At 34.3% G+C, this 25,706-nt stretch overlaps 1 protein-coding gene across 2 annotated transcripts in view; it reads right to left on the reverse strand.

Annotated features, from left to right (window-relative positions):
• COG5 (component of oligomeric golgi complex 5) overlaps nucleotides 1-25,706 on the reverse strand; it is a 146,031-nt gene that overhangs the window by 61,076 nt on the left and 59,249 nt on the right. For both annotated transcript variants that reach the window (XM_012720930.1, XM_004676929.2), the window contains exons 8-11: nucleotides 14,407-14,572; nucleotides 8,281-8,393; nucleotides 6,714-6,791; nucleotides 140-221 (exon numbers count right to left, since the gene is read on the reverse strand). In XM_012720930.1, coding sequence (XP_012576384.1) covers nucleotides 140-221; nucleotides 6,714-6,791; nucleotides 8,281-8,393; nucleotides 14,407-14,572 — 439 coding nt within the window. The remainder of the gene's footprint in view (nucleotides 1-139; nucleotides 222-6,713; nucleotides 6,792-8,280; nucleotides 8,394-14,406; nucleotides 14,573-25,706) is intronic.

Raw genomic sequence — 25,706 nt, forward strand, 5'->3', positions numbered from 1 at the left:
AGTGCAGAAAAAAAATGACAATTAGGCAGGAAGTTTAAAAAAATAGGTTTTGTAAACCAATCAAGCAAAAGTTCTTGATACTGAGTTTTAAAGTAACTGAAAAACTTGTAACGAATTTGAAAATGAATTGTATACTCACAATTTGTTGCCTTGTGAAATTGGGAAGAAAGTGCTTGAGTAACTGAATTCCAAAAAGTATATAAGATTTCAGATTGTCCATCCTGTGAACCAAAAAAAAAGGGGGGCATGTATTAATTTCTTAAAAACATATAATGGAGGGCCCTCCCTGGTGGCACAGCAGGCTAAAGCACAGCACTGAGAAGTGAAAGCCACTTCAGCATGAATTCGATCCCTGTCCCAGTGGTGATCCACACGGTGTGGCAGACCTCTCCTGACCCGCCCACTGCTCCCCTCATCAGTGTTCTTCATCACTTGGCCTGTCCTGCTCCCCACTCTGTCTCTGGTAGATCCTCTCACCGCACCTGCACCTCTGACCTGTACCCCATATCTGTATGCATAAAGAAATAAATCTTTTAAAAAAATAAATACATAATGAATAAATATAACATTGAAAATTTATTAAAAACATGTTTATATGAAAATTCCTAAGGTATCTAACTTCCAAACAATGGAATTATTAAGAAAGTAGAAATACAAAGATGATTCAAATCATGTCTTATGCTCAAATAATTATGTATCATTCTACTCTGCTACTTACTATCTGTGATGGGCAACTGATTAATATTCTGCATCTTCTTTCCATCTGTAAAAAGATGATAACAGTACCTACCACTACATGATTATTATGAAGATTATAAAAGTCAAGTCTTGGGACAGTTCCTGAATTATAACAAGCCCTCAGTGTTAGTTATTATTAGATTTATTATCACCATTATCCTTAGGTATACAGAGGCATTTGTATATATATAACAAAATGATAGACAAAGGCTGCTTAGACCAAGAATAACTACCAGGAAATAATTCACCATTACAAAACAGGATCACCAGAAGTACATATTCAATTTTTATAATAAAAAAAAAATCACAGAAATGACTACTACTCAGCTTAGTACAATACTCTCATTCAACTTGGAATTTGTTTTAAAAAGTAATCCCTGAAGTATCCACGTATCAGTTTTTAAATGGGACAAAGTGTTGTGATACACTATATTAAGACTAAATCACACTCCTAGAATTTTTATTAAGTACATTTAAAGTACTTGTATTTGTTTAGTGTCGATACCTAATTGTTGATAGTATAAAATAGTATAAAATAGAAAAAATTCAACTTCATATAGTTCACCATAATAGCATAAAATCAAATATATTCAATGTGCAAATAAGATGACTATCATATAAGAAAAGAATTAGGAAAATCATTAATTCTGATTTAGTTTTGTATTTGTAACAAATGAACTAATTTTTAGTTATAAATAAAATTATCATTGAAAATTTCTTTTGACTTTTATACCTGTGCACACTTTTATTTTCATTATAATTTTTAAATGTCGTTTGCTTTGAACTTACTCAGTGGACACTGCATGTCATAAAAAAGGCAAGTCAAGGGCCCTCCCTGGTGGCACAGTGGGTAAAAGTGCAGCACTGAGAAACTAAAGCCACTTCCACATGAGTTCGATTCCCACCTGCCCCGGAGGTGACCACATGGCATGGCAGACCTCTCCTGACCCACCCGCTGCTCCCCTCAGCAGTGTACTTCATAGATCTGCCTGTTCTGCTCCCCACTCTGTCTCTAGTGAAGCCTCTCGCCACCCCTGAGCCTCTGGCCTGTACCCCAGTTCTGTATCCACAAATAAATAAATCTTAAAAAAAAAAGGCAAGTCAAGTAACTGTTAATTTCATATGCAATGATGATAAAATATTCAATTTGTGCAATATGTGTACTGTATACTATATTAATTTTAAGATATATTAAATATATTTTTTAAAGATTTATTTTATTTATGAAACAGGAACTGGGGTATATGCCAGAAGTGTGGGAGGATGAGAAGATTTACCAGAGACACAGTGGGGAGCAGAACAGGTGGAAACTGAAGTATACTGCTAAGAGCAATGGCCAAGACAGGAGGGGTCTACTGCACCAAGTAAGGGCAAGACAGGAGAGGTCTCCCATGTGGGAACAAGACAGGAGAGGTCTGCTGTACCATGTGAGGACAAGACAGGAGAAGTCTGCTGTGCCATGTGAGGGCAAGACAGGAGAGGTCTACTGTACCATGTGGGAGCAAGACAGGAGAAGTCTGCTACACCATGTGGGTCATATTGGAACTCATGCCCAGTGGCTGGGGATAGCTTGATAGTACTGAAACTTAATAACTACATCACCAGGGAGGCCCTAATCAGATGTTTTTCAATAAAAAACTATTGTAATATACCACACATTAGCAGAATGATGAAAACTATATGATCATCTCAACTGAGGCACAAAAAGCATTTGAAAAAAATTCAATACTCTTCATGGTAAGACTACTCAACAAACTAAGAAGAAAAGGCAATTACCTCATCATAATAAAAGCCATATAGAACAACATCATAATTAACATCATAATGATGAAAAACTAAGATTTTCCTAAAAGATTAAGAACAAGGAAAGAATGTTCATTTTCAACATAACACTGGAAACCCTAGTCATAGTAATTAGAAAAGAGAATGAAATAAAAGGCATCCAAATTGAAGACAAAGACTCAACATTATCTCTATTTTCAGATATTACTTTGTATGTAGAAAAGCTTGAATAATCATCAAAAATAATTGTTAAAACTAAGAATTCATCAAAAGGCAGGATATATAACTGACATACAAAAATCAATTGTGTTATTATACATTAACGATTAACAATACAAAAAAGGAAATTAAGAAAACCAGCGCATTTAAAATAACACCAAGAACATGGTAGAGGAATATTAGGGCATTGTTAGTAGGCACAGTACGAAAACATAGAGTTGTAAAGCCTGAGCCTATAACAAATACAATGATGTAAACTAACTTTTACCTCAATAAATATAATTGGGAAAGAAATTTTTTAAATAAAAGCTATTAAGTATACTGTGGAAAAGAAAAAGGACAAAGCATTTAGGAATAAACTTAAGCAAGGAGGTAATATGCTAGTACATTGAAAACTACAAAACAGGTCCAAATCCATTGACTGTCCTGAATTGTTTTGATTACCTTTGGAACATATTCTTACTTTCTAGCACATTGTCAGTGGAATGTAAACTGATGTAGCCATTATGGAATATGATTTGTGGTTTCTCAAAAAACTGAAAACAGAGCTACCACTTCTGGATATTGACCCAAAGAACATAAAGCCACTAACTCAAAAAGACCCTTTGTTTGTTCACTACAACACAATTCACAATAGCCAACATATGAAACAACCCAAGTGCCCAAAGACCGACGAATGGATAGAGAAGTAAAAGTAACAAAAAACACCGTGTGATTTCATACATTGTGGAATATAAAGAGGGAAAAAGCAATCAATAAACAAACAAAATGAAAACAAACTCTTAGACTCAGTCAACAAAATGATGGTTACCAGAGGGGAAAGAGTGAGGAGGGTATAGCTTGGTTGGAGGATAGTGACAGGATATTTGGTAGTGGGCGTGGTATAAAAATACTGTTGTCAGAGAAACCGTACCCTGAAACCTAGACAGTGTTTTAAACCAATGTTTCTTCAATAAAAGGAAAAAATATATATATGCTTTTCTTATATATATACATTTTATTTGCTCTGTAACAAGAAGGCCCTTACGATTATCTAGCTCCAAAACAAGTAAAATTGTAATCTTCTTGTCTTTATAGTATGTACTGACAATATCTACTTTACCAACCTAATAAGCTTATTGCTACTGATATTTTTTACTCAAATTGTTACTATCAAATAATTTGCTATATCTAAAAGGGCAAAAAACATTCTTCTTTATAGTTAAAATTCTTATTAGTACTATAGTTGCTCAAAATGCTCAACACATTCCAAATTTACCCTAATACATCCTACACGCAAGATTACAAGATTACAAGACTGTGTTCAATGGTAAAAATTTCTGGCTTAGAAAATGAAAGTATCACATCCATACTCCCACATATAGTTAAACTCATTTCTGCAGATGAAAATCTACAATCTGTTTTCCACTGTGTGAATTTTGTATAATTTGTCAATAATTTGCTGCATTCACTTTTAAATATTACATATAGTGCAAATGATTTTACAATGATACTATAACTCTTGACTTTAAAAGATATCAACTTTAAGCTGTTGACATTCAATTAATAGTCTAAAATTCTATTTTATTTTTTAAAAATTTATTTATTTATGCATACAGAACTGGGGTACAGGCCAGAGGTGCAGGAGAAGTAAAAGGCTTCACCAGAGACAGAGTGGGGAGCAGAACAGGCAGATCACCGAAGTATACTGGTAAGGGGAGCAGCGAGCGGGTCAGGAGAGGTCTGCCACGCCATGTGAATCACCTCTGGGGCAGGGATTGAACTCATGCTGAAGTGCCTTTTGCTTCTTAGTGCTGTGCTTTAACCCTCTGTGCCACCAGGGAAACCCCTAAAATTCTACTTTTAAAATGAAATGATTTATCCGTTTATGTTCATTATAAAAACATAATATAAAAAGTATTTTCCACATTTAAATGTCATAAAAATCATGATTGGAGTGAAATGTCTTCAATTATGGCATTATCTGAAAATAGGTTAAATTTACATGTTCACAGAATATTTATTAAATTCAGCAGAAACAGAATTAACTACCCTAAGAAAAACTCTTCAAAAGTCTCTACATTTTAACTATATGCTATGATTTGTTACATCTTGGTCCCATTTTACATTATACTGAACCAATTAAAGCCCTACTTAACTTTGATGCATTTTTTAAAATATTATCTACTGCATACATCTATTACAATACCTTCTGAACTAAGAAAGCATTGCAGAAACTATCATCATGTGGGTTTTTTTTTTCTCCTCTGAACATTTCTAAGATTAGATTTTGAATATTAAAATGTACAGCTCTCTCTGTCATCTGGAATCAAATATCTTAGCAAAAACCAAAGCAGATTTGGCAGTAATAACTTCAAAAATAAAAGTTTTTTAGTAAATCCATTTTTATTACCTGATGAAAGAATATAAATAACTTAGTAATTTTCATAAGACAAGAACATTACTTAGGAAAAACATTCTCACTGTTTTTATAGTTACCAAATTACCAAATGTTAGCTCATAAGCCCATTATTTTAGTAAAGTCTGGTATAAAATTGTGATATCCATAGTAAATTCCTGACAGTGCCTATTTAAAGGAAGCATTATTTCCTAAATTAAATTTCTGATGCTCTGTGTGAATCAGTATACAAGCATATTGTGTTATTAGAACTTCTAGATGAAAGTGACTTTCTCACACAATAGCAGCACATATTCAGTTTCAAACTCCTAAACAAAAGTCTTCCAAAGTCTTAAAAAATAGGCATCATGACAACAAATTACCAAAAAAATCACATTTTGTCAGAACACCTCAGTTCTAGATGTGGTATTACCATCACGTGCCATTTGAGATTCTTTACACAATCATAGAGACTAACTCCTACTATCATATCTTCGCCACTATTTGAATAGGTATTCACTAAGGAAACCTTTTATGATTTGGCTTTCCAAATTGCTAACACCATAATAAAAATTATTTTAGGGTATTTTAAGCACATGGATACTATAACAGATATACCTTATTAAAAAATGGACGAAAATTAGCAGGACAATTCATTTTCCCACAGATAGGTCTTAGAACCTTAATAAAGTTTTTCTCATAAACAAAATTTTTTAAAAATCTATAGGAAAACACAAATTAAAACAAAGAGATATCACTATCTACCTGTTAGAATAGCTAAGAACCAAACCACTACCAATATCAAACGTTGGCAAGGAACCCTTCTTTTCGTGATAATGAGAATGCAAAATGATAAAGTCATGTTGGAAGACAGTTCAATGGTTTCTTCCAAAGCTAAACATAGTCTAACCTAATGACTACAATACCAATTATACTCCTTGTTATTTACTCAAATGCTATGAGATTTTATGTCCATATAAAAACACCGCACAGAATTTTGACTTCAGTTTTGTCATAATCATCAAAAACTGAAAGCAACAAAATAAACTAAAAAAAAAAAATGAATGTAAGCAAAGTGTACTGATATAATTGAATTTTCACCAGTGAAAAATAAGAAGTGAGCTGAAAAGGGTACCTATATATAAATTCAATTATGTGACATTCTGAAAAAGCAACATACAAAAACAATATAAAGATCAGTGGTTACCACGGGTTGGGAGAGAAACAGGGAAAGAATGAATATGCAGAGCACAGGAATTTTTAGGGATGTGAAACTCTGCACCAATCAGTATACAAGCATATTGTGTTATTAGAACTTTTAGATGAAAGTGACTTTCTCACATAGTCATAGTACATGTGATATGTTTTGGTATGATATTGTAATGGTGGATACATGAAATTAAGCATTTACATAAAACACTAAGCATCTTGCAGACATGTATATACTGCATACATTGTAACAAAATGTGTGGTTGTCTACAAAAACATTTTTCTACAGCTATGTGACAGGTAACAACTTTTGAGGTAGGAACACAATGCTGTATTATAATTGCCTCTATTCTTCAAGAAAGATAAGAATATTTTCATTTAAACATACCTTAGCTATTTCTTCAATGAAACAAATGTGAGAAACAGGATCTCTTTTTTTGACTAATATTTTTTGTAGATGTTGAACCTAAAACAGTGAATAAAGAGAGAATATAAGTAACAAGATTTTCAAATGGCACAAATATATAAATATATAAAGCTAAGGCACCAAGAAACATCAAAGGAAGAGAAATGGCATTTTGCTATAAGGTTATAAATGTATGTAAAGGGTATACATTATAGTTTTGAGCTATACTTATATAGGCATTTTGAATACTCAGAAATCATTTTCTTGTATTTATAAAATTACAAATCACTTGTGGAGAAAAAGGAACTCTCCTACACTGCTGATGGGAATGCAAACTAGTACAACCACTATGGAAAACAGTTTGGAGGTTTTATAGAGCTTCCATATGACTCAGCAATCCCACTCCTAGGTGTCTACCCAAAAGACAAAAACACTGATTCAAAAAGACAACTGCACCCCCATGTTTATTGCTGCTTTATTTACAATAGGAAAGACATGGAATCAAATCAAAAGCCCAAAAGTAGATGGCTGGATTAAAATGTGGTATATATACACAATGGAATATTACTCAGCAATCAAAAAAGATGAACTCATGCCTTTTGTAGCAAAATGGATGGAGCTGGAAGGGATCGTGCAAAGTGAAACAAGCCAGAAAGAAAAGGAAAAATACCGGATGGTTTCACTCATAGCAGGAGCATAAAGGACCAGGGGGAAAAATAATATTAATGAGCAATCATATACCAGAAACATTTTACAGAGATGGAGTGGGGAGTGGGATCAGAAATGGGGAGGAGGGAAAGTACACTAGACTATGGTGATGACACACAGGTGATTTAGTGATGGGAAGCCCACAGGAATTGAAACTGAAATGGAAAAAGGCACAAAATGATATAAAAATAGACTATTATATTAAAAATAAAAAAATTACAAATTACTTTATACAATATTATTTATATATCTTATTGAGGTAATACTGGTTTACAAAATATACATGATTTAAGGTACAGGTTCACCTCTTCTTTTTCTATAAGGTTAGATTATACAAGTGCTGCCTTGTTTCTTAATATGTGCTTGTATTGCTATAGATGTGTCCCTTAGCACTACTTTTGCTGAGTCCCATATATTCTGGTAGTTCTGTCTTCATTTTCATTTGTCTCCAGGTATTTTAAATTTCTCCTTTGATTTCCTCATAACTTAATAGTCATTCAGCAGTATGTTGTTCACTATCCACATACTGGAGAATTTTTCTCACTTTTTTTGTTTTTTATTTCTAGTTTGATACTATTGTGATCAGAGAAGACAAAATAATATCAATTTTCATGAACTTACTGACACTTGCTTATGATGCAAAATATGTTATATCCTCAAGAATTTCTTCTATGCGTGATACTCATTTGGGGGTGGGGGGTTTGCAGAGCCCTATAAATATTTATTAAGCCCTGGTTTAGAATATTCAGAAATTTTAAGAAACCAGCCCAAAGTCATACATCTTAGAATAACCGAAAGTTAACCAATATTTAACATTCTCTCTACCCTCTAACATGTTTACCTGTCCACAAACAGTACATATATGATCCATAAGTTTCTCCATATTGGTCCATAGAGAAGCACGAAAAGCTGCAGTGTTTCCAGGAGTTGGCATAGTGGATCTCCCAGGTCCCCCTGCTCAAAAATGACAAAGAAATATTAAAAAATTAAATTTTCTAATATAACAAAATATGTTATTATGAAAATCACATATAAGCTAAAAATTGAGTTTCTTATGAAATAATTTCTTAAGAGTATAGATATGAAGAAGAATCAACATTTTGTTAATGACAAGTAGAAAATCATCACCATTTTATAAGTTATTTGGGGGAATATTTTTTACTGTATACTAAATCACCAGATGAAGTATTATATGGGACAGGATGAGATATTCACAAGGATCTAGGTATGTGCCACAAATTATTTACTAATTACAAAGTATAGAGAGTATAATTTGTATATTTTTACACAGAGCAATCTAGAAAATACCACCATAATGAAGTGATTATATTTAACATCCACAATTGTGAGACAGATTGATGTAATTTTGGTGATGCAGTGAGAAGCACACACCATCACTGTCCCTGGATTAATCATTAAGAAACAATCATGTAAATATCTAGACAAATTCAGATTGTGTGACTCTAAATTTACATGTTAATGCCATAAAATAAAAATAAAAACTCAATAGGATGTTTTAATTAAAGAAGAATAAGGAGACAACAGAAAAGCATAACTTTTTTATTTGAAATATTTAGTTTTATTGATTCATGCCTACAAGAACATGGGTGTAGGCCAGAGATATGAGGGCGAGGGGGAGGAGAGTGGGTGGGTGGGTAAGTGAGAGGATTCACCTGAGACAGAGTGGGGAGCAGAACAAGCAGATCTATTAAAACACATTGCTGGGGGAACAGCAGGTGAGACAGGAGGGGTCTGCTGTGGGTCAGCTTGCTGGCCAGGAATCAAACTCATGCCAGAGTGGCTGGTGATAGCTTAATAGTGCTGAGACTTTAACTTCTGCACCACTAGGGTGGTCCAGAAAAGCATAACTGTTGAGTGGTTCAAGGTAAGGGAAAAACAGCTATAAAAAGTTATTTGGGGGAACAATGAAAAATGGTGAATATGAATCATATATTAAATATTAATCAATGTTAAATTCTTGACAGTATTGCCCAAGAATTTTCTTAAAAATGCATTATAGATTTTTATTTACACATCTAAAGATTTTTAAATGTTTCAATATAAAAGGAATTTTAATCTAAAACTGAATATAACTTTTTAAAAAAAGATTTATTTATTTATGTGTATATAATTGGAGTACAGGCCAGAGGTATGGTGGGTGAGAGGATTCACCAGAGACAGAGTGGGGAGCAGAACAGGCAGATCGATAGAAATACACTGCTGAGGGGAGCAGCAGGCAGATCAAAGAGGTCTGCCACTCCATGTGGGTCAGCTCCCTGGCTGGGCACAGAACTCTGTGCTGCAGTGGCTTCAAGAGCCTCATAATGTGGTGCTTTTAATCCGTTGTGCCACCAGGGAGAGCCCTGAATATCATTTTTAATCAAAAACTAAGCTTTAGAAAAACAGGCGGTAGATAAGCCCATCACTAAATACTCTATCCTGCTTTTAAAAGCAGCAAGAATCATGAAAACCAAAAGTACTGCTCCATTCCAGTTTGGGGACAATTCTTAGTTCAGAAAAGAATTACATTCACCTTAAGCAAAAAGATGCTATTATTTTTTCCTAACAGATGAAAACAATTAAAGAGAAACATCCAGGGGCTAAATACTGGTTTCAAAAATATGAATAATTACAACTAAAATTTAGATGTAATTAATTTTTGAAATTATTTCTAGTATTGTACAAAGACTAATAAGGGAAAATATACAAGAAATAGAGAAGTAATACTACAACAATCTGCAAATGTCTAGTATGTCACATAAAAATAATTCATAAAGAAAAGGGTATACAGTGCCTTTGTGAAAATTAGAAAATATTAATCAAATTCCTAGAGTATGTATAGCTTGATTTTGTTAAACAGCACTACTGAACACAAACCCATCATTTTCTTAAAGTAAGTACAAGAACAACAAATACAATAGGGTACTATTTTCTGCACATAAGTAGTTTGCAAAAACTAAGGCAGAAAAAATAAAAACATCAGGTCCAAAAGGGTCCACTGGTGAATTTACCAAACATTTAATGAAAAAAATTACACAAATTTTCTGTCATTTCTTTCAAAGGCTAGAAACAGGAGGAATACTTTATAACTTCATCTACAAGTCCAGGTTTGCCTAATATCAAAACCAGACAAAGATTTTAAGAAAACCACAGAGAAATAGCTCTCATGAACACAGATGGGAAAATGGTCAAAAATTAAAATAAAAGCAAATCAAATCAAACAATACATAAAAAGAAATTTATACCACAATCAAGAGGAATTTATTTCAGGTATGCAGAGTTAGTTCATGTGAAATCAGTTAATGTAATACATCAAATCAACAGGCTAAAAAATGAAATACCAAATGATCATAACAATAGAACCAAAAAAAAATATTTGAGAACAAATGATGCTGGACAATTAGGTAGCCAAAGCAATAAAATGAACTTAGACAAAGATCTGACATCTCTCACCAAAGTAAACCCAAAATGAAGGAAAGACTTAAATATAAAGCACAAAACTAGTTTTTAGGAGAAAAACTAGATGACCCTGTGTTTGGTGATGCCCTTGTGAGATCCAACACCAAAGACAAGATCCATCATGGAAAAGTAACTGAAATTAAAAGCTTCTGCTCCTGACACACCCACTGCTCCCCTCAGCAGTGTATTTCAGTTGATTTGTCTGTTCTGCTCCCCACTCTGTCTTTGGTTAATTCTCTCAGTCCCCATACCTCTAGCCTGAACCCCATTCTTGTATGCATCAATAAATAAATCATAAAAAAATTAAATTGAGATGGAAAAAAAATGTACAAAATGATGTAAAAATAAACTGTTATAAAAAAATAAAACAGAGCTATTTTGTTAAAAAAAATTAAATGCTTCTGCTCTAAGACAAAAGACAATCAAGAGAATTAGAAGACAAGTCACAAACTGGGAAAAATATTTACAAATTAATAAATAGCAAGAGACATATCTATAAGGACTAAAGTCTAAAATATACAAAAACATTTAAAGCTGTAAGAAAATAACTCAATTAAAAAAGGGGCCAAAGACATTAACTGGTGCCTTCCTCTCTCCCTCACCAAAGAAGATATGCAATGGACAAATAAGCACATAATGCTCCATATAGCACATAAAGTCAGGGAAATGCAAGTTAGAACAAGAACACTGACAACCTAAAATGTTAAAGAGGATTTGACACAATAAAAATCCTCATTCATTGTTAATGGGAACGCAAAATGACACAGTCACTGTGGAAGACTCTGGCTATTTTTAATTTAACCAAACTGAAAATACCTTTACCATAGAATTCATGCTCCTTGAGATTTACTCAAATCAGCTGAAAATATATCCACACAAAAGCCCATACAAGGATACTTATGTCAGCTGTTTTTTTTTTTCATATATATATATATAATTATATATAATTTTTTTTTACAATGTTCTTCATTTTGTGTCTTTTTTCATCTCAGTTGTAATCCCCATGGACTTTCCACCACCAATTCACCTCCTTGGCACAATAGGTTAGGACACAGCACTGACGCTAGCTGCAGTGCTTCAGTGCAAGTTCGATTCCCGGCCCCAAAGGTGTCCCACATAGTGTGGAAGACCTCTCCTATCTCGCCTGCTGCTCTCCTCAACAGTGTACTCCATCCCTCTGCCTGTTCTGCTCTCCACTCTGTCTCTGGCGAATCCTCTCAAGGTCCCTGCACCTCTGGCCTATACCCCAATTCTGTATGTATAAATAAATTAAAAAAAAAAAACTTAAAAATAAAATAAAAGTGAGTCATCATGACATGAAGAAAGAAGGAAGAACCTTAAATTCATATTACTAAAGTGAATAAAGTCAATTTTAAAGATGACAAGCTGTATGATACCAACTATATGACATTATAGAAAAAGCAAAACTATGGAGACAATGAAGACGCCAGAGGTAGAATGAAATAGCAAAGCAAAGAGGACTCCAGGCAGTAACAATGCTGTGGATGCCGTCATGATGATGGAGCCAGGTCACGAAACATTTACCCAAACTCAAAGCGAGACATCTTTTCACAGGTTGATAGCTATGTCCTGCCATGAATTGCCTATTCATAATCTTTATTCTTTACAATTGTGTTATCGCTTCCTTATTGAACTCTAAACGTTACATCATAATTACATTCTTCTTTAAATGTTTATCAAAGTCATCTATGTATTTTAAATCTTTAAACTACAGAAAATTTGGAAGTGTAGTTAAAAAAAGCTTCTGATTCACTTCACAACAAGTTACTAACACAATGCCCCATCCCCTTGGAATGCTTTAATGTATATTTTGAACTAGGACATTCTACTACATATTCTCAATATAACTTACAAGATCAGTAAATTAACACTAATACTACCAATATAACACTTCAGAATGAAAATAATACTAATAATGCATAATAATAATGATGCATAAGGTTTCTACACAGAATCAGGGTATCTATTCATCAACAGATGATAATAAGGCATTAAAACTCTTTATTCTCTCAACAATCAGGGAGTACATCAGGACTGACAGCATGTGAACAATTGCTCTCATTCTTTCCCTTATTCTTGACAACACAAGAAGGAAAGAGATTAAACCGCTTCTGGAAATTTAAACATCAGATCAAACTTTGAGAATAATTGTTGGGAAAAGCTGAGAGGGAAATCTCCCTTGGTAATTTCTTTTCAAAGCTCTCTTCCTGGGATAGTCTGTATGGAGGCCTATTCAGAGGCAAGGGCTAACCTTTAAAAATCCCTCTAAGATCTAAAATCTCTTTTATCTCCTTTCATCTAGTGCAATTTATTTATGAGTGACATACAGTCTATTATTTAGGGTAAGGTTATATAAAAACAGTCAATGACCACACTTATTTTTTAGTGTTAGCCATGTTTCCAGAACTATGCTGTTAATTGGAATGCATGATTTCACTATTTTTTAGGACAACTTAGTGATGATTGGAATATATTCTTCAAAAGGAAAAATAGGAAGAGCAAAAGCTGGAGACAATAAGTACAGACAACATTTTGGAGAATTTTTCTGTAGTCTGAAGAAATAAAATGGGTAATATTGCTGGGTAAAAGAAATGGAGTAAAGATAAGTGTTGTTTGGTTAACTTCTAGCAGAAGAAACAATAGCACAATTGTACATGCCAGGAAATAAAAGGAAAAACTGACAATGTGGCAAAGTGCTAAAGCCATACCCTTGAGTGAGAGGTGGTAACACAAAAATAGAGAACAGGGTCCTTTCTAGAAGCACATACAGTACATCACACTAACAAGAGAAAAGAAACAATGTAAGAAGAAAAGTGCAGAGATGGGGTTGCTTAGTTAAGGGAGAGAAACACAAATGTGTACTGCCTACCCATAATGTGTTACGTGTTAAGTGTGTGCTTATCTTGTGGTACATGTGCGAAATACAGAGTTGCAGAGAGCTAATGCAGGGCTTGTTACCTCTTTCCACCTTGAGTCTGCCTTTCTTCAGTAGTTTCCTTTAGATTTTGCTATGGTTGTAATGTCCCCAAAGGTGTAATCAGTTTCTATTGCCACAGTTATTCATTATTGCTCCTGAATACCACCATTATCATGCAGAAAGGTCCAGAAAGCTAAGGTGAAGATTACATTTTCCTTAAGAAATATTTTTCTCAGTAAGTACTTGTGGGGCTAAGGATTTTAGGAAGAAAAATATGTTCCTTTTGTTCCTTTTGCATCTGTTTCCTCTGAACTAAATGATGCCACAGTTTATAAATTTTTATCTAGAAGTTCTGAATATACCAATTGGCCAGTTCAACTCACTAATCAGTGAGTATCTAATCAGACAAAAAAGTTATAAATAAATTCTGAAACATAATTTTCCTCTCATTTTCTGTCTACTAAAAAATGAGTCATTAGATTGCTTTGAAAGTTGAGTGTTTCACATACTATTCAAAGGACTTCTCTGTTTTAAATAAATAAAGAAACTAAATATAAACCACATCCATACCTCTCACAGCTGACTGAGAAGGCTGAGTCAAAACTTTGATGTCTAATGCACTGTTGATATTTTCTTCTAAAGCAGCACAATATCCATCCATGACACTTGTAATAGTATCCTTCAAAGTTCCAAGATTATGGAAAACCTGAAGAGCTGTTCCAACCTGGGTTGGATTCTATAAAAGTAAGGGTTGGAGTGGTAAACATAAGTAAAAAAACAAACAAAACCAAAATGAATCTACAACTTTAAGCAGTACTTCAATAGTTACTATGAAGTTTTCAAATTTTAACAGATAAGAACAAAGACAACCAATTTGGAACAAATATTTTTAGTCATTATATTATAAAAGAGAAAATTAAATCCACAGTGTATCACTTACTCACTTTTCCCTTTTTCTTCTCTTTTCAAGGATAAAAGCAAGATCAGAAGTTTGTTATAACATTAGAGCTCATTTAAAATTTACCACAAATTCCCACTGAGAGAGCCATGCAGGAACTGGCAACAAAAGTACATTCTTTTAAAGAATACATAAATGAACTCTATGGAGTTACCTGAGGATGGATCCATGCAGACTGCCAGTCTTGTTTATGTATTTATACATATATATAAAATGTATTTTTTAAATAGACAGGCAGACAGGCAGACAGATATATAGATAGATAGGTATAGTGTGTGTGTATGTTTGTGTATTCATTGCAATGTCTGACCCAGGTTTTTGGAAACAGTATCTATATCTAGATGCTGTCTTCCCAAGATAACACTTAGAAGGGCCTTCCTATCCACTAATTCTGTCACTGATAACACACTGGTAAAACAATATTCATTTACTAGTCAAGGAAATGAAGAAACTGAGAGGATAAACCTACAGCTATTTGGTGAAAGGCCAATTTTAAATCTTAGGCCCTTGACTCCCTATACTATACTAGAGATTACTCTATCACCACTAATTTCCGGATAGAGAAATTTGCAAAGGATAAGTAGTCTCTAGCAATTTTGAGAAACCCAAAACTAACTAAACACATTTAAAAAATAAAATGCAAAGAGAGAAATTGTTACAGAAAAGGTAGCAATGTCTATTATATAATTTCTTCTCTTTAATTAAATATTCAATATTCTAATGATAATTTTCCTACAACTTGTCACTATGACTCCCAACAAATCACTTAACCTTACCTGAAATTTCTCATATGCACAAATTGTAAAATAAATTGGATTTTTAAAAGGCTATTTTCACAAGTAAATTGAGACTTCCACCTCTTTAAAAGCATTTCAGAAGACAACACAACCATTTGTTTTATTAAATTAAAATTATTTCTTGCTTTGGAAACAAATAAATGTGATCTAATTTCTTTCTTTCTTTTTTAACATCTCAGTAGCTTTACTAAGAGGGGAAATAAAATCCTGTAAGAATAAGGTCAGAAGAGAAACACCGTGTTTGAGATCCATGTAAAACTTGCCAAAACAGGAACATAGTAACCAAAGCAACAGCTGGCACTGAGCTAATGGAATAGAGATATAACAAGACTATAAAGATTGTTCCATGAAATAGCAAGCAATATTCTATTCACATAATGGTACTTTCAATAAACTATAGGCTAAAATTCAGATAATCTTTCTGAGTATACATACATCATTATGAAAAGTTTAATGGGATTTTTCAAAGCTTCAGACAGAATTGATGTGACTGGAAACAAAATGCAAAAATAACATAAATGTACATAAGAGAGAGTAATAGCCTCAGTCATATATTAATAGTCTAAAAAGGTCAAGAATCATGGTATTGTGAAGACAAACAATTGCACTTTACCCTTTACACTAAAGAAATATTTCCTTACCAGTTAAATTATTTTTCTGTAGGTTTCATATATAAGAGTAGATCAATGAGTTGAGGGAAGGAAAATAACGAATAAAGACTAAGTTTTACCATTGCTATTCTGCTTTATAATTCATGTACCATTCCACAGTAATTCAGTTCACAAAGTTTTAAGTTCCGTAACAATGTCTTAGTTGATTCCAACTGACAGTAACTACATCAACAAACACAGATTAAGAAATTTTATCTCCAAAATTAACGAGGAGATTCAGTCTATAATAGTTTCTCAAGGTTTGACCTGTTAAGTCATTTTATACCCAATTAAAACAAAAACTAAGGAATCATAGAATCTCAAAGTGGGGTGGGGGGAGGAAGAGAGAGAAGAATAACAAAAAGTTGGGAGGAATGGAAAGAAGATAAAATGATCAACATGTCCCCAATGTGGCTTCCTGAAAGACAGAGGTAATAGTAAGAATGATGTAAAGTCAGCTCAAGCAAAAATTCACAGAATAACTCTTTTTATCTAGACACTGCTATAGCATTAAAAAATTATTCCTGTTGGCCCTCCCTGGTGGCGCAACGGGTTAAAGCACTGCACTAAGTAAAGCTTAAGCCACTTCAGCATGAGTTCAATCCCTGCCTGCCCCGGAGGAGATCCACATGGCGTGGCAGACCTCTCCTGACCCGCCCGCTGCTCCCCTCAGCAGTGTACTTCGTCGATCTGCCTGTTCTGCTCCCCACTCTGTCCCTGGTGAATCCTCTCACCCTCCGCATCTCTGGCCTGTACCCCAGTTCTGTATGAATAAATAAATCTTTAAAAAAAATTATTACTGTTTAGGCCCTTCCTGGTGGCGCAGCGGGTTAAAGCACAGAACTAAGAAGCTAAAGCCACTTCCGCGTGAGTTCGATCCCTGCCAGCCCTGGAGGTGACCACATGACGCCGCAGACCTCTCCTGACCCGCCCGCTGCTCCCCTCAGCAGTGTACTTCTCAACCTGTTCTGCTCCCCACTCTGTTTCTGGTTAATCCTATCACCCTCCGCATCTCTGGCCTGTACCCCAGTTCTGTATGAATAAATATTTTTTAAAAAATTATTACTGTTTAAAAAAACTTACGAAGCTTTTTGTTTCATAGCATAAAAAGGATACAAATCTGGCCCTCCCTGGTGGCGCAGCGGGTCAAAGCGCAGCACTGAGAAAGCTAAAGCCGCTTCCGCATGAGTTCGATTCCCGCCTGTCCCGGAGGTGACCACATGGCGCGGCAGACCTCTCCTGGCCCGCCCGCTGCTCCCCTCAGCAGTGGACTTCATCTATCTGCCTGTTCTGCTCCCCACTCTTTCTCTGGTGGATCCTCTCACTGCCTCTGCACCCCTGCCCTGTATCCCAGCTCTGTATGTATAAATAAATAAATCTTTAAAAAAAAAAAAAGGATACAAATCTAAGAAACTTCACCACACTACAGATGTGTCTTTAAACCACTCCTTCAACAGAATATGTATTTAATAAAATTAGCCTGATTTTCAGGCAAATTAAAGACAATAAAATGCATACCACTTAAATCATGGAAAATCTAAATATTTTATCAAGAATGGTGTTAATAAATTATATCCTATATATTGTAAGTACATATTAAGCCAACGTATTTAAGGCAGTTTATAATATATGTTAATACATGATACATAGTAACATGATAAAACATGATATATATTAACATGATAAAACATACTTGACAATTTTTCTAGAGCTACAATATGCCTCAAACATTGAAATCTTAATGCTGCTCTATGGGATATTACAAGTAATAAAGGAAAAGAGAATCACATTAAATAACGTAATTTAAAAAGCAAAAATTGTATTAACTATCTTGGTTGTCATTCAGAAATTACCAGTAGCTTTTCTGATTCAGTAGCATGTGGTACATTAATGCTTGATATGTACTTCTCAGCTAACCTAATATGATTATTTCAGAACCTGTTAACAATCAACAGTCAACAGTGCATAACCCAAATGAAATTAAGAAACTAAGAAGGACATTTAATAGCACAATATGATCTTATCAACCAGAAATCAACTTTATTCTGGTCTTTTTTTTTTTTTTTTTTGGAAGAGAAGCAGAAAACAAAAGCCAAACAAGAGCTGTAGAAAGGCAAGGAAATGAGAGCATAGAATGACAATGAATATGAGCTGAAAGAGAAAAACTCTGTATAGAGAGAGTGAGATAATCAACATAGAGGAAAAGGGTTATTTTAACTTGCACATTTCTTTACAAAGGAAATATAAAAAGCATAGTCTATATGAACTCATTTTTTGGTAGTAAATAAAAGTTTTAAATGATGTATATACCTAACAGACATGATAGGTAATAATTCAAGGACACTGAAAATGTGATCAATAAAATGAATTTTATAGAGCAATGAAAGTGATAACCATTAATGTGGCAAATCTTACTGTTTTATATAAATTTTAAAATTAAATATATAAATGCAGCTTATTTTTTATTAAAGAAATGTTGGATAATAATTCTAGCTATTCTCTGCCTTACCACAGATATTTCTGGTGAGTCATTATTAGTTCATAAAATTCATTCTCTTTTTCTTGCTAGTGAAAAAAACCTTATTTTTTTCTAGGGGTGAGAGTGAGCATTGTCTTAGGCAATGGTCCATAAGTAGCCAAAACCAATGTTGGTAATTCTCCTTCTGAGATACTTGTACTCACAGGCCTCCTCACAGCTGATGTGACCAGGAGACTAGAACTCACCAATGAGACATAGGGACATGTCTGCTGGGTTAAATTTGGCAGTGCATTTTGTAGCACTGCGAGGTCTCTGCATCTTGAATAGGAATATATAATGACAGTTATACTATGACCATGATGTGACAAGAGGACACCAAGGATGACAGAAAAGAAAGAATACCTGAAACTGTGCAGAATAGCAGGAACAATGCTAGCACCACTTATATCCAGACAAATTCCTATTTAAGTCACTGAGGTTAGAGACCTAACAGTCTCATGCAACATCAATCTGACTGAAAGAAAATATATAGAATACATCAGTCCAAGATAAACTTTATTTTTCAATGAAGGAAAAAACCCAAAAAATCATGTTTATTTGCTACCACTGTAAGTAACAGTTATATCAGCTCATTAATGTGAAAACTGTCAATGAAAGAGCAAAAAAAAGTTGGTTTTCCCTGGTGGAGCAGCAGGTTAAAGCACAGCACTGCAAGCTGGCTGCAGCGACTTCACTGCTGATTCGATCCCCCTTCCTACACACATGGTGTGGCAGACCTCTCCTGACCCACCCACTGCCCCCCTCAGCAGTGTACTTCGTCCTTCTGCCTGTTGGCCTTGCACCTCTGGCCTATACCCAAGTTCTGTATGAATAAATAAATCAATCTTATATATATCTATCTCTCTCTCTCTATATATATATATACCAGTTGTAATTCCCCTGGGCTTCCCACCACCAAATCACCCGTTTGCCATCACCATTGTCCAGTGCACTTCCCCCCCACCATTTTTTACCCCATTCCCCACTCTACCCCCATAAAATGTCTCCGGTGTATAGTTGTTCATTATTATTTTTTTTTTCCCCTGGTCCTTTATACTCCTGCTAGAGTGAAGTCATTAGTATTTTCCCTTTTCTTTCTGGCTTATTTCACTAAGCATGAATCCCTTCCAGCTCCATCCATGTTGCTGCAAAAGGCATGTATTTATCTTTTTTGATTGCTGAGTAATATTCCATTGTGGATATGTACCACAACAAAAAATAAATATATATTTGCAAGAACCCTACCACTCCCTTGTCTTAAGTGTTACCCAAGAAAAATGGAAACGTATGCTGACACAAAGACTGCATACAACACAGATCAATACTGAAACAATTATGCTAGAAGAATAGAGCTAGACACAAAACACACTGAATGATTCTAATTGCAGAAAACTATTGAAAATGTAAATTAAGATGTAATAACAAAAAGTGGTTGCCTGAGTCTTCATTTTTTCCTTGAATTACAAAATGAAAATATTAGCATTTGCTACTATAATAAAAAGGCAAGCTGTTTAAGTTAAAATTTTACAAAGTTATCCAAATGAAAACAATGAATTTTCAAGAAACAGAAAACAATTATACATAGTTCAGAGAATTGCAAACTATGCAAAGCACAGATATAAAATTCAGAAAACAAATAGGATTCAGTGAACTGAAAAACTATGGAAAGCAACAATGTCAAAAGATATTAAGGGTAAATGAGAGTTAATTAGATGTTATTTTATGCTATAAGATAACAATAAAATAACAGAGCAACCTACATACAGTGACTTTTTCATGATAAGGCAATGTATCAAAGAATAAAACTCAAGTAATAGTAATAGTACTACTTTAACATTTGCATAAAACAAAAACAAAAATTACATGACAAATTGAAATACTGTGGCAGGAGAAAAGGGAAAAAGGAAAGAAAAACTTAAAGCAACCACCACGAAAACAAGCACTTAAAGCAAGGATCAATATACTCTTTCTATAGAAAAATAAAGATTTTAAGAGTTGCAGGCCACATATGATCTCTGTTATATGCTCTATTTTGAGTTGTTTCCCAGCCACTAAAAAATATAAAGACAGGGCCCTCCCTGGTGGCGGAGTGGGTTAAAGCACTGCACTAAGAAGCTTAAATCACTTCCGCATGGGTTCGATCCCCGCCTGCCCCGGAGGAGATCCACATGGCGTGGCAGACCTCTCCTGACCCGCTCGCTGCTCCCCTCAGCAGTGTACTTCGTCGATCTGCCTGTTCTGCTCCCCACTGTCTCTGGTGAATCCTCTCACTCTCCGCATCTCTGGCCCGTACCCCACTTCTGTATGAATAAATAAATAAATCTTTAAAAACATATATATATATAAAGACAATTCTTAGCAACTGGACCACATAAAAATAGTCCACAGGCTGTAGTTTTCCAAGCCTTGATTTAGAGTGCTAAGTAGGAGTTCAAATTAATTTTCATTCAAATTTCAGGATAAAACAGAAAATAATACAAGCTAAACAAGTAAAGCTATGCTTTAGGGAAAACATTTAGATGATCATTTTAAAATATCTTCTAAAAGTGGGCCCTCCCTGGTGGCGTAGCGGGTTAAAGCACAGCACTAAGAGACTAAAGCTACTACAGCATGAGTTGGATCCCCGTCTGCCCCGGAGGTGACCACATGGCGTGGCAGACCTCCCCTGACCCGCCCGCTGCTCCCCTCAGCAGTGTACTTCGTCGATTTGCCTGTTCTGCTCCCCACTCTGTCTCTGGTGAAGCCTCTCACCACCCCTGCACCTCTGACCTATACCCCACTTCTGTATGCATAAATAAATAAATCTTTAAAAAAAAAAAATCTTCTGAAAGTGTGAAACACTATGCCAGTAAAATAGCTTTATACTCATTACTAAAATATATTATCTTTAAAAAGAAAATGTGAAAATGTGATTTTTAAAAATTATTATTGATATAAGCCATAAAGTTTACCCAAATGATTACAAATGTACTCCAAAATGGATCTCTACCAAATCTAGAGTAAGCTAACGGTGATAGCAGCAAATAGACAAATATTTGGAAGGGTGGAGAATGACAAATCATTGATAGGCAAGCAAAATAAAGGAGATACATGAAACATTTAGGTCTGTTTAACTTGAAAAGTCCTTATTATAAGTATCCTTTCTAATTGTTTCTTGTGTGTTCAGAGATATCCTTCATATAAGAGCTGGAAAATTACTGAAACTGTAAATGTTAAAAACCAACATTGAGGTTAAATATACAAAAGGAGTTTCTATAGACTCAAATGGTATCTGTTTTAGAATTTATAACACCACTAGAAAAAAAAATTCAGCAACTAAAGAAAGTTAGACTATTTAAAGAAGATATTCAACTTAATACATCAACTGACACTGAGTCTACTACTGGTATTAGTTTAGGACCCTGGAAGAGAAAGAGTTCACAAAAAAATTGTTGATTGATGAAATACTGTAATTTACTACAAAAGGAATCAATGTGTTCAGTTTTTCCAGGAAGTTCTTTTTGATGTTTAGGAAAACAGTTACGTTTCATAAATCCTGAACACAATACATTTGAATTGGTACCCTCTGTATGCTAAAAATAATCAAGCAGTTTTAGCTACAAAAGTAAAAAGGGTTCATAAAATATCAGCACTTACAGTATGCTAGGTAGGCATATATCTGTTGAACTTCAATTCTACAATGTCATCTTAAGAGAGAGCCTGTCTAGAAGATGTCATGAAATTTCTGGCTGATAAATGACAAACGCCAGTTTCCTGAACTTGACCAAGGAGGTTTTCTACATTAGAGAAAAGGGAGGCTAATGAATGTTTACTTACTAGCACTGAAAATAATTACTACAGGGGAGATTCTCAGGACTGAGCTGTGAAAAAAATGAGTACACAGATCTCTTTCTAATGACTTTTGAAGTTGAGTAAGTACCCTATTTTCCTCCCTCCTGAAGCCTCAGAAAATCTTGTACTTGTTTACTGGAAAAGCATTAATTCACAAGTCAAAGTCATCTTTCTAATCAAAATGTCATCATTTTCACTGTGGGGGCCTGGTATCTATGGTAATGCAGGAACTCATCCAGATCAAAATCTCTATCACCTATTTTTGAAAGCTAGTTAGGGCTTGAGGTAATGGAATCTGTTTCAACCCTGAAACCCATTTCTCTCTTTGTCTGGGTTCTCATTGGGGAATGAGAACTCAGACAACGACTGCCTCAGTTATTGAAAATGTGGTGATAGGATTGCTTTATCAGAAGATGAGTTCTAAGTCATCAATCCTTCCAAGTGATCTGTAATAAAAGCGGCAGTGACATTATTATGAGTTTTTCATTTAGAAATAACATGGCTTTTGTGAAATGAGAAGTTTACTTCAATTTTTATGTTAAGAAGAAGCCATCATTCCTTTAGGATCTCACTAGCCATTTAGACTATGACTTCAAAAATTGAAATTCTGTAATACCACAGAGACTACAAAGCTATTTAAAATCTACAAATAAGCACAGCACAGTAAAGCAATTAGGGAGGGAGGGTAGTAATGACTGAAGTTATTTGCATTTACTAAAAAAAACTAGGTTTTAAAACAGGTTGCTAAAGATAGAAATTTCACTAACTTTCTTTTGACAAACAGTTATTTCAGATAATGCAGGAATGGCCATGCAACTGGAGTGACAGTATGTCAGCAAATTGGGTGATTCTTTACCTAGTTGTCATTGTTGTTATCATCATCATCAATCATCACCACTACTACTTCTACTATTATTTTAGAAAGGCCAGAGTAAACCAAAGTAATGGAAATCACTTTACAAAGTGATTCAATTAGATGACAGCAATTAAAAAAATACTCGCTGACTTAGTCAATAATCAAATCACCTGGAACGGAAAACAGTGAAGATGGAGAATTATGGGTGTTCTCAGTTACAAATGATTTCACAAGTCATAAAGATAACTCTAAGGATTAGTGATACTAGTGCTAATTTAAGTTTTATAATGAACTGATGTTGAAGATGATGAGCACCAACTATTACTAAATAAAAGATCACTATCATTTTTTAAAAACCGAATTAATATCAGAAGCTGATTAACAAATCAAGTGACAAGTAATTTTTAAAAGTTCTCTGTCTTAATATCTTTGTTGACATTATAAACCCATAAATTACTTAAGTGTAATATTTCACCAATGCAATAGTATTTCAAACTTAAAATACTGTAATTTTCAGTCTATATAATAAATATTAGTAAATTTTTGATGATTTATGATAAATGGGGGAATATAATCTGAGAAAAAACACAGAAATGCTTCAATATCTGTTTTACTGTGCAATGAGAAGAGTATCACAGACATAAAAAGAACGTGAAAGTTCTAGAAGGAAAATGGACAATTGGAAAACTAAAAGCTTAATTTAGAGACTGAAAAGTAGAGAATACAGGAAGAGAGTAGCACAAAATATGTATGTCTAAATGGTGATGAGGTGATAGTAAAAGGGGGAAGTGAAGATATATATGAAACATGGAATTATTAACAAGGTTCCTAAGAGAATTAAAAATTTAGAACACAGATGTTGAGAGGCCTCTCTGTGAAGCAAAAATTAAAGGCATCTGCTCAAAGGAATATGGGGTGGGGGGATGAGAGGAAAAGTTAATGGAAAGCATCGAAAGGCTAAAATTAACTGCAGAAAATGGGAAAAGTAGGCAGAGAACATAAAAGTTTAGTTGATTTGAGGGACCAATTTAGATTAGTAATCACATGAGATTTCCCAAAGAAATCCTTATGCTCTAACAGTTCCTTTTTCAATATAAATTGCTTCTCAAATTGTCCAATAATTTAAAATGCAGTTGACAAAATTAGAGTGAACTACTAATTATTCTAATAATTTGTATTAAAGAAGAAAAGCAAGTATTCTACCTCTCGCTGGCTGTTAAATCTTTAGCTAATTTCCTAATCTTCCCAGGCCTTTGTCTTTATAACTACAAAAAGCGGGTAATTCTATCTTCCTCATATATTCATTATTTATTTTAATTGAGGTAACAAAGTATAATGATATAAACCCTGGCAAACAATAAGGTTCAATAAAGATTAGTTTCATTCTTAGTAACTACACTGCCCACTGGCACAACTGGGTAACACCCTGTTGTGACAGTCAATATGAGGAAAGGGAAGGAGGGCCCCAAACATAGGCTCTTCCCGCTAAGACACTCTGCCTCCCATGAAACAATATCTTAGTGACATCACTACTGATAGGAACAAAGGGGAGCAGAACATACCACTCCAAAATGTGCTACTTTGGCAAGTGGTCTGCTTTGAACTGAAGATTAAGACCCACCCGGTGCAGGAAAAGCTCCTTATTATTTCCCTCAAGTATCTAGAAGAATTTAGACATGGGCTTGTATCAGGAACAGAGCTATTACCAGAAAACTTTTCATATCAGACTTAACCTGTATGGCAGATAAGTTAAACATTCATTTAGCAAACATTTGCTCTTCTCAATTTCCTATGATTTGTAGCCTCCCCTTTGAAGTTCCAGACTCTAGCCCCTTTTCTCCTTAGGTCAGCATAATATATTAAGTTTAACAGTCTGACTTCCTTTGAGCCCACATTGCCTATGGGTCTCCCATTTATACAAAAGTAAAGTTATTGGATTTTATGTTAATTTAATGATTAGACCAAAGAACCTAGAAGAAGGAAAAATTTCCCTCCCAACAAGGGCTTAATAATCCCAATTTTGCATTGTCAGAAAAATTTGTGAAATAACCCAAAGAACCCCAGGTCTGAAAGAGACAGGTACACATAACTAAGTTCAGAAATAAATGATGTTGTAAGTACAAATATCAATATACACCACACACAAAAAATAATGTAGTACAAAATTGAAATGAATCAGTGTTAACATTGGCAATTTTCTTCCTTCAGGATTCTGTAGAAAGCCAAATAATATTCAAAAGTTCATTTCACACATATGGAA

Source organism: Condylura cristata, unplaced genomic scaffold (genome assembly GCF_000260355.1).
Source record: "Condylura cristata isolate star-nosed mole 26May11 unplaced genomic scaffold, ConCri1.0 scaffold00005, whole genome shotgun sequence".
Taxonomy (NCBI): Eukaryota; Metazoa; Chordata; class Mammalia; order Eulipotyphla; family Talpidae; genus Condylura; species Condylura cristata.